The sequence below is a fragment of the Seriola lalandi genome, unplaced genomic scaffold (genome assembly GCF_002814215.2).
Source record: "Seriola lalandi dorsalis isolate HSWRI2012SDOR001 ecotype SW California unplaced genomic scaffold, Sedor1 jcf7180002054580, whole genome shotgun sequence".
Taxonomy (NCBI): Eukaryota; Metazoa; Chordata; class Actinopteri; order Carangiformes; family Carangidae; genus Seriola; species Seriola lalandi.
The window spans coordinates 1,957,462-1,974,062 of NW_019525133.1; the positions used below are offsets into that span (position 1 = coordinate 1,957,462).

The window sequence follows — 16,601 nt, forward strand, 5'->3', positions numbered from 1 at the left end:
CTTTATAGCCTCTCATTCAATTTAAATTTGAGAACTGACGACTGCATGTGTGCACCTCTAGCAAATCCAATATCTGCCACCATTCTGCATTCTAGCATAAATATCAACAGCTTGCTCTTCACTGATAAGTTGCGACAGTAGAGACTCCCTGTTCCTTTCGTACTCTACATCTATTTATCATTCCATTCTTCCTCCATTCGCGCCACAAAAAAGTAATATTTTTTCTTCATTTCAGAGAAAATTGTCTGTCCCACAAAAATATCTGCACTTCACAGGAAGTATGACATATTCAATCACTGTGGTAAATGGATGAGAGAGGTAGGTGACTGCCTTCGCACCTGTCTCTGTGTCCCTTTTGGTTCTCTGAAGGATAAAGCAGATTGGGGGAGGGGGGTGCACCCACTGTCATCTATCACACCCATGACTGACTGCTGTCTGTCATGACTCTGCAAGTGGTGGTCTGCAGCTCTTTTTGAAGATTTCTCCAGTTTTACAATACATGTCTCACATACATTCTTTCTTTTCCCCTCTCCCTCGTCTTCCCTTTCTCACCTATGATCATCTGGAACTGCCCAGGGCATTACTCAATGTGTTAGTCTCTCAGATTATCACACAGCAGTATGGATCTCTGAGCTGTGCATGCAGCTGGTTTGTGTGCGTTATGTTGCCTGCTCATAACATCGGCTTATCTATCATATCTGTGATCCCGTCATCCTCGGGCAGAGTAGCCCGTGGTGAGCAGGGGGGAGCTAAATCACACTGATGGCTATAATGACCAATGATGCTCAACAGAGGGAGAAGTTTCTAACTGTGTCTGTCGTTCCCTCATTCCCAACAAATCAATGCCAGCCTGTCCTCAAAATGTCAAGCGACAACCGCCCCAAGGGTATGAAAGACAGACCAGGGTGAAGTTGATCGCTAAAAGCAGAAAAGGGTTGTTTTAACCCAGCCATACCTCCGCATTTCACCACAGACTGGAAGATGGGTGTGAGTTGCATCTCAGGAAACTGTGCTGAAAGGTGGGTGATGCTCCTCAGAGACCAACGGGACTTTGTGTGTATGTGTGTGTGTGTTCTTCAGGGGGCTGAGGGCAGGTTTATTCTCCTCTCCGCCAGTTTGTTTAGACAGCACAGACATTCTAATCTTTCTAATTAATTCCGTCTGATGCTGTGGTCTGACCGGCCGATATCCTCAAATCTAATCCAGGTCATTTACTTCTGTCTCTAATTATTTATTGTGTTTCCTCTGAAACCCCTAGAAAAGCAGTTGATATGCAGAGGAGAGACAAAGAAAGACAGGCAGAGACAGAGAGCCTCAGACAGACCGATTCATCAAAGATTTGTAAACACAGCCTGCTTGATTCTTGCTCTTACGGGACTTTGGTTATTTTTGCTCTTAAAGTTCAGAAGGCAATCGAGCCGTGAAGGGTGATAAAACTTCATTTAAGAATTCACAAATGTTTTTCTCAAATTCAGTCAATAGTCCAGTCATAAATATAAACATTTTTTGAACCCTAATGAGCATATGGCCAGCTACTGATCACCTGACTTCAACTTTGTAGATTGGTTCGACTATTTTTGCAAAATTTAATTACAACAACATATTTACAGAAGCAGTTCTCTCGGCTTTAACCAAAAAATGTGTTACTACTCAAATAGTCAAGACGGTGTCAGTCAATAGTTTGATCATTTCAAATATTCTTTTTGATTCTTTAAAATAAGAGAATAGGTGTCAGGGACATTCTCTTTTGAGTTTCAGGCAATGGGAGTCAGACCATGACAGAGGGAATTATTGAATTATTATGGCACACATTGGTGCTACAACGCCATGGACTCTCTAAATGGCCTTATTTTCCTCTGCAGTACTCAACTGACTATGCGTTTTGGGATGAAGTGCATTTAATAGTCTATGATGAGAATTTCATTCCCTCAATGAAAACTACCTGCTAACTTTTACAGTGCTTTCACTTGTTGAATTTTTTCTTGGAGAAACACACAGAAGTCAATATTACTGGCTTCAAGGCCAGAATATACGCAACATGACACTACCAAAAATCCCTCCAGAGAAAGTCCTTATTATCTGATGCATCACTTACTTCAGTAACTGCTAACACAACACAAATTTTGAACTCTATCCAGGTAACCAATTGCAGCTGAGTGTTGGCACACTCAGAGGTATGCTGGCACTGGAGGACTGTCAGTCGGCTCTGGTCCATATATGGCTGCCAGATTTGGAGTTTTTGAGGGTGCAGACTTGGGCTGATTTGGGCTCAGTTAGCAGCGCTCATGCTAACTTTGGGCAAGTGTCCCCTCATGGCATCGGCCCAAGTTTGGTTGATTCTGGCAGGGCACGCACCACAAATCTGGCTATAGTGAGGCAACCAGTCATGCCAGATTTAGGACACCGTTAAGCCAGGCTGTCTTTGCCAAATGGATACCTACCACTTTACACTCAACATACACTCTAGGCTGCCTATAACTCCCTGGCAATACCTGATACTCTGTTCTGCATATGTGTATATTTATCTTTCTACTATATAATTTGTTACTTCAAAATCAGGTAACAAGTCCTTCGAATTAAACGACAAATATGATTTGAAATCAGAATGACTGATGTCTGCAGGATGAAAACCTTTTGACAGTGCCTCCTCCTCCACTGTAACAAATCACAGTGTCTTGATCTGACATCACTATGGTTAAGGTTTGGTGAGGTTCAGACACAAAAACAACTTGGTTAGGGTTAGGGATAATTCATGGTTTGGGTTTAAAAATAACTTAAAAAGGACGGGAGGAAACTGGAAGAAAACAGCAGTCTCTTGTGTCAAAGTCCAACATTTTGTTAACCCATCTAAATCATGCACACCTCTACACCGGCTCTATACCAGTGTCACACTATTTCCTCCTGTGCTACCCATGGAGAGAGAGTCATAATTCCACCAACCATTGGAGAATTTGTCACTTTAATGTAAATATATGTTGTTTTGGACATTTGCTGAAATTACTGATGCTGACATTTTCTTGGGAGGAGAATCAAGTTAGGATCCCTGCATATAGTACTCTTTTTTTTTTTTAACTCCATTTCTGAATGACATGTTATACCAATCCACCTGTATGTGCTACAGTTAGCGTGCAAGCTAGATCATAAATGCAGTTCAAATGAATATGCCTGGAACAATTTTTCCTATCTATCTTTCCTATTTACAATTTTCCATATCTGTATTCCTATCTTTCTACCTCACCATCATTAACAAAATAACTATAGAATTTCTGAAGTGGAAAAAAATGTTTGTTTTACACTCACTACCTTCAGTCAATATCCCTGAACACTGGCTCTCAACTATACCATAATGAACACACTGTAGTGTGGTCTCCATGAAGGTGGAGGTAGGCTATGACAAAAATTTCAGAGAGAGGCTGAAGTCAATATCCTGCTGACATCAAAGAGCTGGTACATACTGCCCTATTTCAATACTCACACTACGCCTTAACACTATTTTTACTCCCTGCATTCATACATCAGCTAACCCTCTGAGTGAGAGCTTTAATGACCACACATTTAGATGATGCGTGCTGTAAACATCTCCTGGACTGCATCTTTCCACCCCTCTGCCAGCATGGGTAATTTGTAGGGAAGATTTGCTAGAATGTGTGGGGGACTATTAATGATGCACCCTTAAGCTTCATATTTGTTAGCACCAAATCTGTAACAAACAGTATAGGCATTAAAAAAAGAAGAAAAAAGGGTGGTCCTGCACTGCATTTAACTTTTGTTGGCTACAATGAATTCTCCTCTTCTCAGGACCTGTGAGGTCCAGGACCAGGACCTATGGTTCCCTCTAAATGTGATGATGACATGCAGTGTTGTTTCAGAAGTACACTTCACAGAGGCACTGTATGTATTTGAATCACTTGAGATTAAGAGATCATTTATTTAGAGCTGTTTTTTTATCTTTGTAATATCTGGAGCTTACTGGAGCCTGACTTGTGTGAATCTGTAAAGATGTATTTTGTTTTCTGCCTTTATCTTTGCAGGGCTATCTTGCTACTATTCTCACATCCACACACACAAATTAACACACAAACAAACATTTTTACACTGGCACGTGCTCTGTCCCATACACACAATACCCGCTTATCATTGGTTAATTCATTCAGCAGATTAAATTTAGCAGCTGAACAAAAATAACATCCTGTTTGGTTTCATGTTTACAACCTAAAGATAAAGCTGTATCCTGCTGGATGTTAAACTCATCTGTCCATTCTGACAACAGCCAGACTTCCCTTTATTGTTCCATCTGAGCAGAAAGATGGATCTAAAAAAGCAAACTCAATTTCCCTTCTGGCTGCCTCAAGTGTGAAATGCACAGCATGACATTGAAAAGAGCTATAAGATGATAGCAATGTAAAAAAAAAAAAAATGTGTGAGACCATATGTGTCCCATCTATGAAAATTAGGAATATTAGTCCTTTAACTCATTGAAATATCTATAAACTGCAAGGTAACCCTACTGTAAGCAAAGAGCTACTCACACTGTATGTATCCTGATGAAACATGGATGAAATCCAGACAAAACCATCTAAAAATCATGTTCAGTATACAATATTATGCTTTCACATCTGCAGCATTACATGAAAATAAGCCAAGTGATTAATGACAGAAATGTTAAACAGTAATGTCTGGTCTTACTTACCGCCTTGTATGTTGTAAACCGTGTTGTCAGCATTTCCTGTCGCCGTGGACAGGCACCAGAAGCGGAGAGCGAGGATCAGAAAGGCAAAGTTCCTCCGCCGCCTCCAGGTTCTCATGATGGGGCTCTCGGTGTGGGGAAACGCTCCGGTCAGACTGCGTTAGTAATGCAGCAGGACCAGACACTTCTCACAGGTGACGAGATTTAGATACAGATCAAAGCACTTCACAGTAGTCTGGTGAGGGATGACTTAAAAAAAAAAAAAAAAAAAAGAAAGAAAGAAAGAAAGAAAAAAAAAAGGCTTCACCACAAGACTCCAACGAGATGCGGCAGGTTGTCACTCCGAGGAAGAAGCTGTCAAAAACTTTTCCTCACAACACCAGACCTCTGGCGGGCAACGGTCTGGGGAAAATCGTACAAATGCGTGTGTTGACTAAATGTTTGTGTGTGGGTGTGTTGCTCATGTGAGGGGTATGGCAGGGAGCTGTAGAAAAGACAGAATGAGAGGGTGTTGGGGAGTAGTGAAGCGGACTTACCATCCCCTCTAGTACCAGAGCAGCCACACTTTGCCATGTGCGCTTCAGGGTCCGCTGGGTCCTAGAGTCGGACAACTACACCCCAATCCAGTTTGCGTTCAAGCTGTATGCGTAATGCCAGCCGGTTTCAGTCCTTTAATTATCCGTTTGCTGCTCTGCTCCTGCCCTTGCTTACATACTGTGTTTTAATACAGCCGAATTCCCGATAAAGCTGTTCTCAGTTACATGGTTTTCATTTTCTGATGTCAGGCAATTGAGCAAATATAAAATATTGACCGTCCCATTAAGGCAAAATTTTAACTTCCAAGCCATTTCCTTGCACTGCTAAAATCCTGATTTTTTAACTGTAACAACGTCTGACAAACCCTCCACAGACATAAGTTAACGTCAACGGCTGTGCTGTGGTTTCGGCTATATTCACTTGTAAAATGATAACTCAGAGATAAAGTTAGAAGCTCGTTAATGTCAGCTGCAGTGCAGTCAGCACAAAGGCCTGTTAGCACAGCCAGGGGAAGTCTAACCGGTCTAACCTTGCTCATGTAGTAAAATGGCGACGTTCCTCTATGGAAAGTTTGGTTTGTCCAAAAAGTCGCTAGATATGTCCGTAGCTGTCTCAGACTCCGCCTGAACCGACAGCTTTGCATTTTATTCCCGTAATGCGGATGGGTGAATAAAATATGCCCCCAGAACCAAAGATGTCGTCCGAGACAAAAGGGTCACATTTCGTCTCAATTTCGCCGCATTTTTAAAGTATTGTAAACGCCATTCTAATCGCCACCTTTAATTACGGTATGGCGCCACCACCTGGTCCATGAACGCCACCACACATCAATAAACACCACTTGGCGTTTATATATAAATAATTTAATTTGTATTATTTTTTATTTTATTCCATTAACTAATATTGTAATTCGCACTATTTTTGTTAATAAAGCAAAAGGGTCACATTTTGTGTCAATGTCTCCTCGATTTCACATTTTGTAAATTCGGTCCTAATCACCTCCATTGAGACATTTAATAAACGTGGCACCACCAGTTTTTGGAAAACGGGGTCTGAAAAGTCTGTAAAACTGTAATACTACTTGTTTACACAAAATCATTTTAGAAAAGTAACAACCAATAGGGAAACTCCAACACTAGCAGCCGGCCAATGCCTTGTCACTCAGTCATACAGCATTTGGATGACCAATGGTATAACTACATCATTCACTCAGCCATGTGGTCTGTCCTTGTGGTCCAGCTGGAAACCAAACATTTTCTCTAAATAGCAAATGATTAAATGTCATTTGTCAAATAAAAAATCAAATGTATCATACAGTAGATGAGAACTTTGATCTTCTCTTATTTCAGTCCCCTGTGTCCCTCTTTCTAAACTATGGTGGATGAGCCTCAGAAGCACAACCAACCGAGATAAAAAATTTTAAAAAGCTGTGAAAAGGGCAGGGCCTTAGTTTGAGTATGGCATTGCTTGGGGTGTAAATTTGAGCAAAAATATATTATGAAACACTGTGATTAGTTTTGTGGAATGAAATCTGTGCATGTATGCTGATGGGATTACAAACTGACATTTAAAAGAGAATATTAACCTTTTCACCTGTTGAATTGCAAGTTCCTGCAAGAGATTTCTCTGAGAAAACTTTGAGCTAAGATTTGAAATTAAGCTGTATTTTTCACTTTGCTTGTCTTCACAACATGCATTTGTTTTGAGTAATGTTAAGATGAAATAAAAACACTTCATTATTCAGTTCCAGTGTGAATATTATTTATTAGAAAATGTACTCAGCAATCAAAATGGTGAGTCACCCCTCATTTTGAAACACCCCTGGGATCATTCTCCTTTTTCTCTCTCTATTTGTCTCCAGACACAAACACACACATACACACACATATACATGGACGAACTGTCATCACCCAGGCCCCATCTGCGTTTTGCACAGGGTACCTGGTCTGGTTTAGTCTAATCTTTTTTAGTGTGTGTACGCTGCAGGCAAAAGAGTCACAGATGTCTTTGCGCAGGCGTGAGTTCACTCTACATCTCCACTGAGGCTACAAACTGCAAGAAAATGAAAAAAAAATGCATTACTTTGCCAGAGCTGACTTTGAGTGAGTTATGTCCTTAAAATCCCAGTGTCATATTGTACCTGTGTATTTTCTTTTTGTCTCTGAAGAGTTTTACTAAAATATACGCCCTGAAAAACCTCTGTTTTCTGTTGTTCACTTGTAACTGTTGAATAATTCTGTTTTGTCTGTGCCTGTTGCTCACCCACAGATTCGTCTGTAATGCCAAATTCAAGGCCCACACACAGTGAATATAGTAGATTTTAACTGGGAAGTCTATTTGTCTTAATGTTACAGTGAAAATCCTAGAACACAAGGCCGATGCTAGTCTTGAGGCTAGATGTTCAGATAAAATGTGTGCCAGTGAAATGACTAATGACTAAACACTTATAACCAGTGGCCCTGCTTGGGTTTACACAATTAGCCTCGTGAGCTCAGCCACTGCTCTGCTTTCTAAGACAGACATATCAGCCTTGCCCTCCGGGCATCTAACTCTGTCAAGGCCATTGGGAAGCCAGTCAGTGGGGCCTCAGAGCACATAGTCCACATTATGCGGAGATAGCAATGTGACATACAGACACATGATGCCTCAGAGAGACAGAGGCTGACTGACAGAAGCCCCTCTCCTCGAATACATCTGCCTGTCAGTCTGTGCTCACCGTGTGGAACCAGCCTACATGGCAGGACAGCAGCTCTCCCATGTGGATTACTCTTTTAAATAGTCATGCTGGTAACATAGGCATCAGTGAAGTCAGTACATAACATATATATGTATATACTTTTTTGCCACAGTATATACTGTATGTTGCACCATCATACTGGATGGCACAAGTTTGGAGTACATTGTCAATCACTTTCATCTTAGTAGAAAATGAAATACAGCGGCAGGATAAAACTCATCCTTTATTCAACAATTAATACATAATTTTATTCAGGGTTTAAAGCACTGTCAGTGTTTACTCCAGAGCAATCCACTCACCAAAAGTCTGCCACAACAGTATGTATTTATACAGTGTGTATTTATACAGACCTGCGGCACATGCCCTTCCCCTGTTCTCTCCTCATCCCAGCAGGCTCCACTTAAATGCCACAGAGATGTCAGTCACCTTTACAGGCTATATGTGGACTGTGGTCCCAAGCTGTGCTCAGAAGTCTTCTCTCTTATTACAATGTCATCTCTGGTTTGGAGCTCTGCGACAAAGGCCCCTTTCACAGGCGCTGCGTGTCTCCTGAGTTCGATTAGCTTGGAATTCTACTGTTCCGGATGGGAGGTTCCAGAGGCCTCGAGGCAGATGTGAGGCCAATGACGAAACATGGTTCTCCCTTCTCTTGCCTCTCTCCTTTACAGTACTGTACCAATGACAGAATCAAGGTGCTTTGCACAAAGCACAGAGACTCAATTTCCTGGAAAATGACACTGCGTCAACACTGAATGTCCTTGGAATTCTCTTGTTTCATTTCGAGATACTTGACATGCATTAGACGAAGATGATATTACAGATAAGGAATCAAACCATTAGGAAAGAAATATATGATAAATCTGTATTGCATTTAATCACTGGGTGTTAATGTGAGCAGGGAAGACAGATTGAAATTTCATTGCTTTAATATTTCCGCTGTCAAACCCTTCTCATTTTTTAATTATGAGTATATCGTTTGTAGGTGACAAGGCTGGTCTTTGTCAATGTCTGCACACAACATTTAATTAACTCTACAGCATACGCCCTGAACATCATACACAATTTTCATCTATAGAATACTTTTATAGCATAATGTTGGTCAAGAACATTGCTTGTTTTGTCATTATCTGCCATTGTGGCATGAGTAGACACAAGCTCTCTCATAAGACATGTGTTATAAAGGGCTTATTAGCTCTAACTAACAGCTTTATTAATGGTTAAAACATAATTTACTAATGCTTTATTGATCATTCAACATTTGGGTTGCCGGGTTGTGAATGCAGTTATGAATTTGGTAATCCATTTATAGATACTTGTGAGTATCACATTTCAATCAGCATCAAGTCTGCAGTTACACACGTTATTGAGTTGTTAATGATAATAAATAAATAAATAAAGCCCTTAGTTTAAACTCATAAACGCTTTGTAAAGGGTACCTTATTAGAAAGTGGTGAGATGTGATTTATCACCACTATATTGATTCTTTGCTGTTTACAAAAGCTTGTTCCGCAAAATCTCATTTTTTCCCCATCTTTTGTTGCATTCTTTTGCAATAAAGCGATCAGGCTGCAAAGGGCAAAGATGGAAGAGGTAATTTAACAGAAAGAGAGTCTTATTAATATGAATACATATACACAAGCATAACAAAGATTTTGCATAGATAATTACAGCAACTGCATTAAATACAAAGTCACTTTTAATATACTGTCAATGGAGGAGAAGGGGTTGATATAATAGCAAGTGATCCCCTTCTGCCTTTCGGTTTCTTTCGTTTATCTTTGCAGGATCTGATCCAGAAGCCTCTGCGAAACAAGAGAAACAACAATGGTATTGATAACTTGTCAGATCAAAAACACATCTATCTACACTCAGACCTCCCTTCCTCCAATCTATTAAGAGCAGCTCTGCATCACACAGGAGCGACTCCCGCTGCTAAACTGGCTTTCATTTCCACCAGCCTCACCCCTGAGGTGGTAAAGCCCAGGTAGGGCGAATAATTCTAACTTGTTATCTGACCAAGCACCCTGCTATGCAATCACCCTCCTCTCACAAGACTACCCAACAGCTGGAATTTCATTTCAGCCAGCATTCAAAACCACCCACCCTCTATCCTGCGCTATCGCACCCTACTGTGAGTCTTTTCTGGGCTCCACTTCTCTATGTGTGTATGCTGGACACTTTCTGACAAAAAATGAGACCCCTAAACCACACACAACTCAGTGTTTATCTGGGAGCGACACACTCCCTTTTCTGCCCAATCTCACTGTGGTTGAGCCCGGCTAATAGCTTCGTTTGAGAGGTCTCAAGGTCACGCTGGCATCTTAACAGTTCTGCCTGCTCCATTTCCCCCAAGAAATAAAATATTCTCTTGCAGAGCCATTTGACACAATATTATGCTCTGTAGTTGCTGGCTGTGTCAGTAAACCATACAACCCTGATGTTCTGTTCAAAGCATTTTGCATAAGATAAATTTATCATGATGTCCCAGTTTACCTAAACACTGGCAAACGAGAGAGAGAGAGAGGCCAATCAGCTTTACATCATCTTGAAAAACATCTTGGTAAAAACTCTCACACACACATACACTCCCTCTCTCTCACACACACACGCTGTTTGAAGCTCCCATGACTGTGTAATTATCTGTAAGACATTGGAAACATCTCTTCACATTTGTCACATGTCACCTGACTGACAGCAAATTCATTGTTGTGGTTAGGTTATAATGGGAGAGTGAATGAAGGCTCACCCACAAGTGAAGCTGAATGGATCTGTCTGACACTGCATGTCCTAAATATATCATTCATTTTTCACTGTTGGAGGACGTGAATGCTGCCTGTTAAAACAGACTCTATGTATTATGGCAGCAGGGGCCTAAATAGCCTAAGTAATATGAGTCATTACTGTGGGAGCTTTGGTTTCTACCTTGCTGAAAGCCAAAATTACACAGTGATATAGGGAGTGAAATGGGCTCAGTAGTGATGGAGTAAAGGTTTAGTTGTGGCATGAGTCATAAGAAGCTTCATGTTTTCTGATCTGGTTTTGAATAAAACACCAGACATTGAAAAATAACACATTTCATATAGATTTTAAGGAAGGTGAATAGAGCCCAATGTTGAATGCAGATCTTGATAGTCCAGTGTTATAAATGACAGAGTCTGCAGTTTTGGCAGTCAAACAGTGACCTCTGCTGGACAACAATCAAACCACGTTTCATTTTATCCTTGTGAACGATGCTTATATGACTTTCATGCTTCATTTGTTCATAATAAGAATGCTGTCTAGCTTTAATTACAAGTACTAAGGACATCGTCAATAGCAATAAAAAATAATCAACATATTCACCTGTCACTGTGAAAAAATATTGCTGTTGTGTTCAGGTATATAAATGTGGATATTTGTTTTTCTCTTGTAGTTTGCACTGATGTTGTCTATAAATGATCTTCAAAAAACACTAAAATGTGTATACAGAGATACAATAAAATATTGTTGCTGTAAAGTATACCGTGTAAACACCCACTGTGAACATCTCTCATCCTCACCCACAGTTATAAGATGACTGTGCTCAGCTTAGTTCAGTGAACAGTGTGTAGTCTTACTGTCTGTGTGCTGTGTAAACTCTAACTGTAATATAACTTTTCACTGAGAAGTAAGTAAAAAGAAAATAAACTGTTGTACCTACACACTGCCCACCTCCTGGGTGACAAATGAGTGTGACAAGGCCACAGTGACAGACATCTTCACCTCCAAAAACTCTCCTCATCACGTATTCTTTTGGTGCACGTTCGTCTGTTTTATTAACTCTATTGAACTACATTTGACGTTAACAGTTTTCATGTACAGTAAACAACATTTTGAACGTAAAAAAAAAAAACAAACCTTTTTGAAGACCTCTGCTCGCAATCTGTTGGTTTGTGATATAGCCCTCTTTTTCTCCTCCTCCTTTTTCTTTGTCACCTCTGGCAGCTTGCTGTAAATCCTACAGACACAAAAAAAGGCAAATTCAAACAGGGCAGGGGAATACGGTATCAGAAGTCTGAGGGTGGCTGAGCTATGCCAACGGATTGGCATACTAGAGACAAGGTATTATCTAGTGGGACCACAGCCGGCAAAAACCTGGATCCACTGATAAACAGGTCTGACACAGACTCCTTTTTCACTCCCACAACTACAGCCAATTTGTTAAGAGATCCTCCAAGTCAGATAGTGTCGCTTTTGAAAAAAATTACAATGAGCAGCCATCGTCTGATCAGGTGTGCCTTTCCAGATAAGGAAAGAGAGAAAATAAAGAGATAAGGTATACAGAGGGTAGCTCAAATGTCCTGTCGAGCGATTGGGCATCAAACATCTATTGTATTCATACAGTATGTGGGTGTGTGCATGTTCATCGTGTTTGTGCACAAACCTGCATGCATGGCAGATATGACAAGCTTGATGGATTGTGCTGAATAAAAAAAAAACAAACAAAAAAACCCCCAAAAAAACAAAGAGCGAGGAGAGACAGAGTGACATCATGTGACGTGGGTTTGGTCTGGAGAACTCACCGTCTGGACCTCAGCTGCATCTCTCTGCCTGATATAGACCTCTCTCTAGGCTTGAAAAGGTTATCTAGGACACACACACACACGCACAGACACACACACGCAAACACATTGGAATAACAAAGAATTAAAATGTAAATGAATCTTGAATATGTAAATCAACACAACGCCTGTGTGTGATCTCTTTTTCAGACAGTTCGGCACTTGATTATTAGCACACATGCTATATATAAAACACATGTGATATGTGTCCATGTGTGTGTACACAAGCACACACACATGGAAGCATTTCAAGCACACATATATGCCACACATAAACATATCCAGTCCTGTGAAGTCTGACTATTCTGTCTCCCACAAACTGAAGTGAGTTGCCTGACCGCTGCTCTTAGGTCAACAGCACCAGAACTCTTTGTTCATAATTAGACTTCAGACGTCAGTCAGAGACCAGTGTGAGCTTTTCAAGGTTCCTAATTCCACGACTTCTCCATGACCTTCCAAGGTTTAGTTGGAGTGCTTTGATGACCTGAGGTGTTAGGCCTCCCTTCTTTATTAATATTTTACGAAAGGGTTGAGCAGTCAGGTATCCAGGACAGTTGGACTTAGACTGCAAAGACAAATTGCTATAAACAATCTGCTATGATGAATATGTGAAGAACATACACATATAACGCACATACATGTATAACCAGAATCTATCAAATCCCCTGTGTAGCTTTTCAAAATGTCATATTCTCCTAAAGTGCACGGTGGAGAATCAAACAGTTGAGTTAAAGCTGCTGAGAGAAATGTTGGACGTGGTGTGTGCTCACTTCAGCTGAACAAAGCCTTGTCAGAGTTTGTAAGTCTGGCAGCTTCAGTATGAGACGAAGATAAACAAGACTCTGACTGAGCATATATCAGCACTTTCTGCACAGAAATCATAAACTACACCTTTATGAATATCAAACAATGTCACGACATTTCTGAAAAACACTAAGTTAGATACCTGGTGATGCAGGAGGACAGTATTATTATATTACTTGGTTGTTTACTACATTTTTAGTGACAGCCACAGAATTACAGGCATTTTTTTGTGCCATTTTTGATAAATGCTGGTTTAGACAAGACATTTAGCATTTAAACATGTTTGCATGATCAGTATGCTGCACTTTACATCATGTCTGGGTCCCATTTTCTTCATTTAGGCATGCCTCTGTTTTATGCTTGATCTAATCTTATGAATTCATTTTCATGATCTTTTCTTTTTTTCTGCTATGACATTATGTATAAATGTATTTGGTTGCATTTTTTTTACTTTATACAGCTGATATAGGGAAGGGTCATTATATTCTAGGCGCACTGGTCTCAACTTGTGTGTGTGTGTGTCCTGCATGAAGAGCTTTAGGGAAAAACATGCTTTAACTGATCTGCAGTACTCGAGAACGGCCAGCAGAGAGCAAAGTTGGATAAAAACCACTACACTATATGGGGAATAATATCTAAAATCACCCCTCCCTCCCTCCCCAGAGTAAGCTAAGGTTGCTGAGGTTAGAGTGAATTATTTGAGACAAAGTTCCTTCTAAATTTAAATGGCTGCTTGTCTCCAGTAAGCTACACTCAGTGGATGAACTTCCTCAACAATTAAGGGTTTGATATCTGTTGGTTTGGCTTCAGTTGGGTTTTTACAGAAGTCACGTAACAACAAATGGGAAATATTGTAAAAATAGTGATGTGAAAGTTGAGGGCTTGTTTCGGATTGACTCCTCGGAGACTGTCTGATGTCAAAGTGCCAGGCTGTGATTCGAATCCTGTTGTCATCAGGGTTGATCACCCTTCACCACTTCCACAAATTCCAGGACTTTATATCATGTGATCTACAGTTATTTTTGTGTTACTGTAATTATTGTGGTCTGACAGCAAGACCGAAACCTTTTGATTCATTGACCTCTGACGAAGGAGTGACATATTCCACTCAATGGCTTACTACTGCTTTTCCAGGTTTCAGAGTTATTCAGCTGTACTTACCGCTAAGTGGATCTGGTGTGGTGCAGTTCCCCTTTTGTTTGCCCCGATCCTCCCTGAGGCCCTGCACTAGGTCCGGATTGGAGTCCTGCAGCGCTCTCCTTCTCCTGGCCCTCTGCTCCAACCTCCTCACCCGACCCTGAGATCGGCTGATGAAGTCTGGCCTGAAGAGCTCCAAAGCCTCCTGGGGTAGGGAGACGGATAAATACAGTAAGCTGCTTGTTGGTGGGAAGAATACAGTATAACTCATAGTCTCTAATCCAGAGGAAAGAGAAAAAAAATCTCCACTGGGTTAGAATCTATTCTGAAAATATCCTTAATCTATTCCTTAACCTTGGAGAATCCTTTTCACAGCCTTGTAATAGCTAGGAGGTGTAGGCAACATGGTAATACCATGCTCAGCTTTAGTGGGGATAAAGGTAAGAGAGCTTTACCCACAAGGGGAATCTGAATCCTTTAGAAAGCCCCAGAAACCTCACTGGTTCTTTACCCCTCACGCTGACAGAAAACTTGTGAAACTAACAAGATAGAAAGAAAAACTAGAATAAAATAAAAAAGGAAAAGGAAAAGAAAACACAGAGGAAATCCTGTAATTATTAAAGATTTTTTTTAATTCCCCCTCTGATTGGCAGAGGCTGTGTCAAACACTAACTAAGGCAAAAAAAAATCTCTCCGAGTGAAAAAATCACCCCTCGAGAGATGACACTGCTGTTGTGATAATCTCTATTCCAACAGTGAACACATTAAGATTCTCTGTGTGGGAAACCATGATTGAAATAGTCTAACATATCATCCCTAAGGTTTTAAAGGTTCCATATGGCACATACGCTGCTCTTTTCCACATCTGATCATAAACCCTGTGTGGTTGCACTGTGTATAAAACAGCTGTTCACTGTCTTTCTTGACTCCTTTAATGACCTTTATGTTGCCAGTCTTGGCTCTGTACTTTGTGGAGCCACTATTTGTTTTATTTGCATTCAGTTGCTGCACTGATTATTTCATATTACTAGACTTTGACAGATCAGCAGCAGTGGAACAAGTAGAAATTGTGAAATCAATTCGTCACCAGAAACTTGAACCTATTGATAACATTAATGGTAATGTTATCAATAGGAAAAATGAACAACTTGTTTTTGTGATTTTCTATTCTAGCGTTAAATAGTATAAAACTGTCCTGAAAAGATGGGGCAAAAAAAGGTTTGCTCAGTTGTCATGAAGATTGTGGTCATCCTTGAATGATTTCCCCACCTGTTTCTTGTGACCCAATTTATACTCGGGTTAGGTGATAACACCTACACTATCTCCATGACAACCGAGCAGACTCCATCCACTGATGAATGCTATGAGATGTGCCTAAAAGCTACCTAAAACTTTCAGTGAGTGAACCTTGGCTGAGACTTCTCTTTTTTTTTTGCCAAATTGATATTTCCAAGGATACTAATAATCCTGCATATTCAAAGTCAGGCTTATTTTGGGGCACTTTACAGTATTTGTTCATATTGAGCAGTATATTTCTTAAAAGACAAGCAATTTTTTTTTTTTAAACTGTACAGAAATGCGGCTCCTACTTTGAGGCTGAGAGTTTCGGGTGTTCCTTCCACACAGTCGACCTTCGCTCGTGAATGATAGGAACAGGTTTTATCCAAAGGTTCTGTGGAACAGCCATGTTCCTGTTTTTCTTCTGTGTTTTCAGGCACTGTCTTCTTGCTCCATGTACTGGAGTCCACTTAAGAGACAGAGAGAGAAGAGAAAGGACTATGTGTAATTCAATTTTGCAATACCCATCATTCCAAAAGAAAAAAAAAAAGTAGTTTGGATTTCAAAGAGCAAGATCATTTTCAAAGGGGAACTTTCACTGGAATGAATAATTTGAAGCCGATTTCGCAGTTTTTTCTGTACTTTGTTACTGTTTGGTTTTCTCTAAAAGACAAACAGTAGATGTTTTCTAGATAACTGTATTCATCCACACTCAGACTGAGTTATTGTTACAATTTTCACATTCTTGAGTTTATATCTAAGCTTTTATGATCTGGAGAAACAGGAAAATGAACTGGCCTCAAACTGACCCTAACACACACACACACACACACACACACAC

The 16,601-nt window shown here is 40.3% G+C and overlaps 1 protein-coding gene across 1 annotated transcript; it reads right to left on the minus strand.

Moving 5' to 3' along the window:
* Positions 1 to 8,165: 8,165 nt before the first annotated feature.
* LOC111663758 ((E2-independent) E3 ubiquitin-conjugating enzyme FATS) lies at positions 8,166 to 16,229 on the minus strand (the record flags this gene model as incomplete). The annotated part of the gene is made up of 5 exons (XM_023418066.2): positions 8,166 to 9,763; positions 11,838 to 11,937; positions 12,503 to 12,566; positions 14,507 to 14,687; positions 16,072 to 16,229. Coding segments are annotated over 5 exons (533 nt in total), but the record flags the coding sequence as incomplete, so codon positions are not given.
* Between the last annotated feature and the right edge of the window lie 372 nt (positions 16,230 to 16,601).